This window comes from Etheostoma spectabile, chromosome 4 (assembly GCF_008692095.1).
Source record: "Etheostoma spectabile isolate EspeVRDwgs_2016 chromosome 4, UIUC_Espe_1.0, whole genome shotgun sequence".
NCBI classification, from domain to species: Eukaryota; Metazoa; Chordata; class Actinopteri; order Perciformes; family Percidae; genus Etheostoma; species Etheostoma spectabile.
Genome location: NC_045736.1, coordinates 31,251,874 through 31,261,302, shown reverse-complemented (window position 1 = coordinate 31,261,302; position 9,429 = coordinate 31,251,874). Strand labels below are relative to the sequence as shown.

General features: G+C 42.6%; 1 protein-coding gene and 1 long non-coding RNA gene across 2 annotated transcripts in view; one reads left to right on the top strand and one right to left on the bottom strand.

Annotated features, from left to right (window-relative positions):
* abraa (actin binding Rho activating protein a) overlaps positions 1 to 1,970 on the bottom strand; it is a 9,847-nt gene extending 7,877 nt beyond the window's left edge. Inside the window, exon 1 of the mRNA XM_032513396.1 lies at positions 827 to 1,970. Within this exon, the coding sequence (XP_032369287.1) occupies positions 827 to 1,468 (642 nt within the window). The 5' untranslated portion in view covers positions 1,469 to 1,970. The remainder of the gene's footprint in view (positions 1 to 826) is intronic.
* Positions 1,971 to 2,245: 275 nt separating this feature from the next.
* On the top strand, positions 2,246 to 2,425 carry LOC116687789 (uncharacterized). The gene is made up of 2 exons (XR_004331632.1): positions 2,246 to 2,282; positions 2,337 to 2,425. It is a non-coding gene; the product is annotated as an uncharacterized LOC116687789 (long non-coding RNA).
* Positions 2,426 to 9,429: the final 7,004 nt, after the last annotated feature.

Below are 9,429 nucleotides of genomic sequence, written 5' to 3'. Positions count from 1 at the left end.
TGCTCATCGGAGAAGTTTTTGCCACATTCCTAGAAGGTGATATAGGATGTGATAGTATAGAAGCAATAATACATGCAACCTGTTCTCACGCCATACTCATCACATGCTGACGATTGGTTAGTGTCTCTCAACGTCAGATACCGACACAAAAATCTCCCCTTAGCGTCCGTATGAAACGCACCAAGCAGAGCATCACCTCGACTGCGGCGAGTATGAAAGACCGAAAATCTGCCTAATGAGGTTGGTTTAGTTGGTGGATGCATCAACCAACACAAGACTTTCGCCCAGGAGACTGGTGTTTTTGTCTCGTTCTTGTCCCACGTGTCACTAAAATGTAGTTAATTTGTTAACTTAGGTTCAGGAGCAGGGCCACGCCTAAACCACAGCTCTAATCACCAGATAAACCTATATACACCGTGCTATGCAGCAGCCTCGTTATCTCTGATCGCTTGATGCACCATCTCGTTCCCTCCTCTTCATCCATCCATCTTCCCTCTCATCCCTTCCTGTGTCTCCTCCACCCGGTCATCATGCATCCTCCCAGACCAGCCATCAGACGACATCCCCATCGATTCATACATCTACACATTATTAATGTTCATTAAATCTTTAAACTGACACATCGTTGTGGCGTGGTCAATGCCAGTGAAATGTACATTATATAACCCCACCCAACATCGGTTCCTAAACCTAACTGTCCCATTAGTCCCGACCCAGAGCGTCAAAAAGTGACGCCAAGAGTCCTGACCAAGCTAGTCTAAATATGACGCTTGCATCACTATCGGTGCATCCCTATTACATTTTTCCCCATGATTCACCACTCTACCTTGGGCCTGTTGGTCTGTTTCTTGGGCTGGATGTCACCGTGCTCATTTCTTGCGTCGCTGTTGTCGCTGAGCCCGGCCTCCTCTCCCAGCCCGCTGTCCTCTGTGTCAATACTGCTGCTCCTCGACCCCAGCTTCTTCTCCTGCTGGAGCAGAAGCTTCCTGTCTTGGATGAGTCCACTCGCTCCTCCTCCTGCGCTCTGTAGCGCCCTCATCTGGCGCCGGCGGGTCGGCGACTCGTTGCCCAGGAACGGCTTGCACTCTTCGGGACCCGACTCCATCCTGCCTCGGATGGCGTTGACCACGTCGCTGCTGCTGCACTCGCTGCGTTTCGGCTGCACAGACTTGGTCACTGAACCAGTCCGAATCGTACTCCCACTGGCGTTGGCGCCATCAGCCGTGAATACACGCGGGGTGACGGTGAGCTTGACGTCATGGTTACGCTCTTTTTTGTCTACCTCTTGAACAGATGAAGGCATCCAGCCACTCGGGATGGCGTCCTGCTTGTCGGAGTGTTCACTGGCCCAGCCCTGCCAGCTCTTGGCCAGGTTGGCCACCATAGCGGCGCATTTTATCTTCCGTACTGCCCTTTTGAAAGCCTGAGGCTCCTGTGGTGAAACTGTCGTGGTCCCACCACTACTCATTGTCACAGGATAGCAGAAAATGACGTTTCCCAGAAATCTTTCTTGTATTGTGTGTTGTGTGTGTTTTTTCAAATGCTGTAGAGATCTACTCTGCTGCTGGAAAATTCAGACAAAACCTTGCAGGATGTAATGTGGCAATTCCTGGAGTTAGCGTGTGACTTTGGCTTCCAGTCTGGGAAAGTTTTTGAATTTCTCTGGTTGTGTTTCGGTAAAAAATTCTAGTTGTGTCAATGAAAAAAAAAATCCCTTTTGTCTGAGGAAATATTCAGCTTCTGTTGGCTCCAAAATTCCAACTCAAATTTTAGAAACTCCACACTTGCAAAGATAAAAAATTCTGGATGATCATGGATAGAAATCCGTTTGCCTCCACCTTTATACCCGGTGTGGATCTTCACAGAAAGATTGGGAGCTGTCAGTCGGTCAGTGGGTGAGCTGCTGGTGTGAAGAGTGCAATGGCTTTGGCCTTAATCCCCCGCTGAGGCCCCCCCTGGCTCCACAACGGCCTTTAAATAGGGAAGGGTCATGAAGGAAGTGATGTTGCACGGTGTCCTCTTGAGCTAGGAAGATCCAGTGTCAACATTCTTTACTGACACATACCCCCACACAAACACACACACACACACACAGTGACTGAGGAGTGGAATTTCTCCCAATGGGATCCGGGGAACAGGTGCCCTGTATTTTATAGCGACTGGGTGGTTTCTGTCCTCACACACAAATACGCTGAAACCCAAACAGGCCTCTGCTCTGAGTCAGCTTGTTATACATGGGCGCAGTGGTGGAAGACACATTCAGATCCTTTACTTAAGTAAAAGTACTAATACTGTTAAAAAATTACAAATGTCCTGCATTGAAAATGTTACATAAGTCAAAGTATGTAAGTATCAACAGCAACATGTACTCAAAGTATTAAGAGTAAAAGTACTCGATGCAGAACAATCCTCACATTTAAGAAACTGGAAGTGAAACATTTCTGTCATTAATCATTTCAGCTGGACTTGTAGGTTGTCATATTTTTGGGTAGTTTAATTTGTAGTAAAGCATCATATTTTACATATGTGATTTGTGTATAAAAATCTTAATTTGTAAAGAAACTAGTAACTAAAGCTGTCAGTAGTATATAGTAATTTAGTCATATTTATCTCTGGAATGTAGCAAAGTAGATGAAGAAAGAGGCATAAAAAGAAAAGACTTAACCCTTGTTTAGTATTCGGGTCAAATTGACCCATTTCAAATTTTTAAAAGAAGAATCCATTTTTCCCACCCATAAATCAACGGCCTTACCTTACTTTCTGTGATAAAGTCCTGACTCAATTTATAAAAGTATTCTGGATATGACCACTTATGTTGTTTCCAAGATAAGAATGATTATGGATTTTTAACATGATTTATAACCTTATGACAAAAAAACAAATCACACTTCCATTTTTTATTGTGTTCTAGTAGCAACTGATTGGATTCCCTAAACGTATACTGTATGTTATCTCAATTGTTTGAAATTGAGATAACGAGAAGATTTGTTAATAGATTATGAGGTCAAATTCTATTGTTTTATTGATTTTAAAACCCAAAATAAGTCACGGGTCAATTTGACCCGAGGGATACGACAGGGTCTTGAAAGTGAAGACAATACAGGGACAGTGAGTGAAGAAGGACCCAAAGGCAGAGGATAACAGGCGGGCAGCGGAGGTTTGAAAACGAGGATTTATTCAGCAAAACAGAGTCCAAGCAAAACACAAAAAGTAAGAAACTGGGAAAAACAAAGACCAGAGCACAGGGGCCGGCAAAACTCACAGGGAAGGTAATTTGCAGGGAAATACGGGCAAGAAAACATGAAATGCTGACAGGAAACAAGGATCCGACACAAGACAAAGACTAAATCCAGGGGGTAACGAGGTAACGAGAGGCAGGTGACAAAAGGGCTGGGAAACAGGTGGAAAACATCAGGTAATCACAAGAGCGGGAAAAAACAGGAAGTAGAACTAAAGGCAGGACAAGACAACAACCAGACTTCAAAATAAAACAGGAAACAGAACATGCAGACACTCAGGGCAACATCCGGCCAGGGGGTAACGAGACACAAACATAAGACCAGGGAGGGAAAGAAAACGGGTTAAAAAACCCAAAACCTTAACAAATACAAGGGTTAAAGGGTAAGTCTTGCCAAAATGCAACCTAGGGTCCTTTTGTGAATGTACCCAAGTCAAACTAAAAGCATAACTAGGACAGAAACGCCACTTTTAAGATTTACCGTAGTCTTGTTTTTGGTCAAATGGCCTTTTGAATGCGAGAGCCAGGGGCGCTACTATGATAGCATCAAAATCAACATTTTTAAAACACTGAGAAGTCTCGTCACAACACGTACCTTTGCTCCAAGTATCCCCAGGGGCTCTACACATGAACTCAGCATGGAGAACATTGGTTGTGTACACAGATAAAAAAAAGAACAACCCACTGTAGCTGTCGTTGTTTCCGCCCTCCGCCATCTTGTCGGTCAAAAAGAATCGATCTCAGAATGCGGATGAACGGCCTCCATTGGAGGAAAATGTCATTCTCAATATTGTTTTTCACTAACGACAAAACAATGAACAATCTGTGCATTTATATGGAGCTAAGCTTTAGGAGCGTTCCATCTTTACTCTCCTCCCTCGACTGTTTTGGACTTGATAGATGGTCAGAGAGTGGAAACAACCACAGCTACAGTGAGTTGTTAAAACCTCTTTTTAGTAAACTCTGTGTACACTAACAATGTTCTCCATGCTGAGTTCATGTGTAGAGCCCCTGGAGAAACTTGGAGCAAAGTTACATGTTGGGTTGAACCTTCTTAGTGTTAAAAATGTTCATTTTGATGCTATCATTGTAGCGCCCCTAGCTCTCCTATTTAAAGGCCATTTGACCAAAAACAGGAATACAGTCAATCTTAAAAGTGGCCTTTCCATCCTAAATATGCGTTTGACTCGGGTACATTCACAAAAAGACCCTGGGTCAAATTTTGGCAAGAGTTACGCTTTAAGTAAAGTACAAGTACTTCACATTTGTACTTACAGTACTTGAGTTGCATTCCACTGCATGGGGGACCCGCGTGCATGTGTGGATGTGCTCATGGTGTGTATATAGGCATGTTTTCTTTTTAATACTCAACTTTCCTTTATGGCTCAACAAATTATGCTTTGATCACTTTGATGTGTGAATTTCTAAACTGTGGGTGACATAAGCATCTGGAGTATGTGTCTGAGTTTGTCTGCATGTCTGTTCATGTGTAGCTGGAACATCTCTGGGTGTAATTTTGAATATGTGAGTCACGAAATTTGTCTTTTGACTCTGGCTAGGACTCTATATTTAACAGAAGTGACTCCATAATGACTTGAACTGCAACTTAGTCACTTCTTAGCCCTCATCTGATGTTTTTACAACGGTTCTTATTGTTATTTAAGTTGCTTGTTTGACTGTATATTGTTCAATTAGAGTCATAGTCTGTTATATGCCGTGTGGTTACATGTAGCCTGAGTTTGAGTTTTTATTTCCGTGTCATGCCAAGCATTTAGCCCATACCGTGACAGCTATTTATCAAACACTGAAACAGTACTAGATGCATGTTCCAGTAACTTTCAAATAACATTTATATCTGCAAAATCTCATAATTTGTACACATAAAAAAATTAATTAAAAGCTACCGCCCTTTAACCTCATAAAGGGCTCATTTTCTTATCTTCCAGGGTTTCTCAAAGTAACTAAAGCTATAGTGCTCAACTATTTTATATAAATGAGTCTGTTACATTCAAGACATTCAAATGAGTTGATACAAAGCCAGTCTATATCCATGGCTTTCCACTTCCGGGATTGCCCCATTGCCGCCGGAAATTCCATCAAATGTCCCTCTTTTCAGCCAGATTTCTGAGGACTATCTCATCCTCAGATCTCTGCAGGGTAAATCCAGACAGCTAGCTAGACTATCTGTCCAATCGGAGGACTATGGGTACCTGGTCCTCAGATCTCTGCAGGGTAATCCAGACGCTAGCTAGACTATCTGTCCATCTGGACTATGGTTACTGGTCCTCAGATCTCTGCAGGTAAATCCAGACAGCTACTAGACTATCTGTCCAATCTGAGGACTATGGTTACCTGGTCCTCAGATCTCTGCAGGGTAAATCCGACCAGCTAGCTAGATACTCTGTCCAATCTGAGGACTATGGTTACCTGGTCCTCAGATCTCTGCAGGGTAAATCAGACAGCTGCTAGATTACCACCATGTACTCAGGCCACCCCCTTTCATTACCCTTTCAGGTAACACCTTGTGTGAGTGTGATTGAACTCAGCAAATATATCCTTTTTTAAACCCATATGCTCAAGTTATGCCCCCTTTCATAACTAATGACCCGTTTCTTGTACACTGTTGTGATGTAGCATTGAGAGTTCCGTTTTCATTGGTCATTGTTTATCCCGCCCCCTATGCTTTAGCCACGCCCCCTTTCACAGATAATGAACTGTACGACGTACAGCCTTTTGTGAGGTATCATGGAACTCAGCAGGGAGTTCCCTTTTCGACGTTGACGATTTGCGGCGTCTGCCAGTAACCACGGCAACGACGTGCAAGGAGGTGCGAGGGCCCGTCCAACACAGCTTACAGCTTTAAATTTTAATTGCTTTTAATGTGCTTGTTTTATGTGTTGGTTTCATTGCTTATCTGTTTTAATGAGCTATATGTGCAGATTTTACTGTAAAGCGCCTTTGAGTACCATGTAAAGTGCTACATAAATAAAATGTATTATTATTATTATAAATTAGAGCAGAAAAGTGTTCAAAAATGTTTCAATAGCCACATGAAGGAGCGTTTTAGTTTTTGGTGTTGTTCATGACATTTAGTTGAACTTGTTGCATCACAGTCACACACAAAAGGCAACGTAAAGATAGGAAATATTGGTCAAGCTCATGAACCAAAGCGGGATTATTACAGTAAACTGTTGAGTATGATACTGTTTGTGAGATTGAATAATAATACGTCTCAGTCCTGCTGAGACATTTGGATCTGTGTCACAGCCAAACAAAGCCGAATGAGTCTTCTCAGTGTCTAGTGTCTGCAGACTGAAATAACTGGGGCCCAAGCCCTCGCCAGCTCAGGTTTCTGGCATATGTGTGTGTGTGTGTGTGTGTAGGTGCTTAAAGTTCCCAGCCTCATGCCAGCAGCTGCCTCTCATGCATGCTCCCACCACTCGCTGTGCACGGCAGGCTCGCACAGAAATAGACATGCCCGGTACTTGAAAGCAATGAGAAAGGTGTGACGGCGGTGTGTAATGAAACGAGTAATTATAGGTGACTTAATCAGAGGGAAAGTGCTTTTTATTTTGTGTGTGAACGGTTTGATAATAACGCTACCAACTGGCACGATAATCAGATCACGAAATACACTACGAGATTTTTTTCTGTTAGAAAATGTCAGTAGAAAACTGCACTTTAACAGTTTTAGTGGTGCCTGTTCAATTAAATCCAATGTTCAATTTGTTCAATAACAATGTTTAAAATGATTTACCTAAAGTTGTTTTAAATTCAACAAGCAACTAGTATTGTATTGTATTTTAAGCAGCAGAAATTTTAATATCTGCTCATTTATCACACGTAATATCGTTATCGCGATGTTCATCAACGTGATCGCATAGCAAATATTTTCCTCATATCTTGCAGCCCTTATGCACACATATATCTGTCATAGTGGTGTTTGGTTTTGATTTTTCTGTTTCTGTGGATGTCTGAGGGCAGGTTTTTTTTTTTATATTTAACCCTCATGTTGTCCTCATGTTTTCCTATATCAATGTTCTTTTTAATTCCCCAAAATAACATGATTGATTCCACCCAACGCTCTTTGGCAAGTACAAATCTCTACTTTCATTCATTTTGGGTCTTATTCAATTTTATAGCATCTGAAAACAAATTGAAGTGTTTTTGAAACAGTATTGAGTAAAAGTTGACATACTTTTCTTTAATTTCAGTCGAAATTATTCCTAATTTCTGCTTTTCTAACTCAAACATTAGGTATAATTTCCTATAAATGAGGTCTACTGTCCATAAATTCAAAAAATAACTGTAAAACCAAAGTTAATAAGTTAGTGTTACGTAGTGTTGAAAGTAAAAAAAGTGACAAACACTGAAAAAAAGCGTCAAGTGTTGAAAAAAGGGACAAAAACATCAGAAAAAGTTAAAAACTTTGATAAAAAGCATCAACAAAAGTGTTGATTTTCTATTTTAAAAAGGGAAGACAACACAAGGGTTAAACTATTTGATTATGTAGCTTAATAACACGGTGTCCACAGCCACTTATTGCCCAACTTTTTGGTTTAATTGTCAAAAATAAAGTTTTGTCTTTTCTATATTTTTCAAATTGATAATGATATGATAATCACATGTATGCAGGCTGCCAAGTTCCCATCTATGGAAAAGGAATTTACAGTACACTTTGGTCATTAAATAAAAATGTTTCAAATCTTTTTTTTAATGAAAAGTCCAATTCAATTTTTCAGTTTTGTTTATAGTATCAATTCATAACAAGAGTTGTCTCGAGACTCTTTACAGATAGAGCAGGTCTAGACCACACTCCAGAATTTACAAGGACCCAACAGTTCTAGTAGTTTCTGTTGATGGTATCTCACTTTAAACTTTAGAACTATCACTTGTCGTGGTTGGGGTCCAGCTGGCCGTGAGGTTTTTGTTTTGTTCATTACTTTTCCTTCATTTTCTGTCGTCCTGCCCTGTCCTTTGTTTGGTTTTCTCTCCCCTCTCTCCTGTCTGAAGCCAGCTGATTAATCACACCTGCCTCCCATCTGCAATCTCGGATCCTCGCTGCCACACCTGCCAGTCATCACCCGCTCCCTCCGTTCACACCTGCTCGCCATCATCATCCACCTCCGTACATCTACCCCGGTTCTTCACCTGATCCTTGTTTCAGCTCCATGGGTGAACGGCCCCAGCGGACTCTGACAGCCTGTATTCACTCTCCTTGTGGTTCCATTTTAGTTTCACGTCTCTCCGGTCAGCTGGCTTCAGACCCCCTGTCCTCCTTCCACGACGCCCTCTCCTCTCCATCTTTCTCAGCTCCTCATGCCCGTGTCTCCCCATCGCTCTCAAGCTCTTCGTGCTCCTGCCTCCTCTTCAGTCCTGGTTTCCCCCGTGGTGCATCTATCGTTTCTCTCACCTGGTTCCCGAGCCTCGCCTGTCCCCCGGTCCTCCGCCTCCCTGTTCCCGGTGTCCGCTTCCCCCGCTCCCACACTGCCTTCTTCCCTCAAAATACCTTTCCCTGAGCCGTGCATTTGAATCCATCATTCTGCTCCGTGGCAATCAATTCTTCTTTGGAGTTGGCGTGAATTGAAGTTTTCGATTGATGGATCGAATGTAGTTGGGTTTGCTTGGCTTTGATGAAAAAATGTTTCGAGGCAGAAAGAGAGAGGATTTATGACCTGGACTCAAACATGTGATGTGGTATAGTACAAGCATGTGAAAGCCCTCTGCGATCTCTCTCTCTCTGCAGACGTTGGAATTCCAATGTTTAACCAATTGGTCAAATTCCTAATTGGGAATGTGTAACTGAACCAATGCGATAAGGCTCCTCAAAAGGACTCTCCTGGATAATACAACAATCATACAGGTTTAGGGAGGGGGTCTGGGTGGATGATTGAGTCCCTCAACAAAGGACTTTCAAGTGGGGGATCAGGGTTTGTGTTCTGGAGGACGTTAGGGGAAAAAAAGAGATTTTTCCCCAGGAAACGGGTGCTTGTGTCCCGGGAGGGCTGGTGTTTTTTTCCTTAACTGTTAGGAGCGCCTTCACAACCGTCACCAGGGTTACCGGTAACCGTGTGGCTAAATTTAACTTTCACATAGGCCTAAAGTGACCACTTGGCATTCATCCATCTATCCATCTTCGTCCGCTTATCCGGTATCGGGTCCTGGGGGCAGCAGCTCCTGTAGGGGACCCC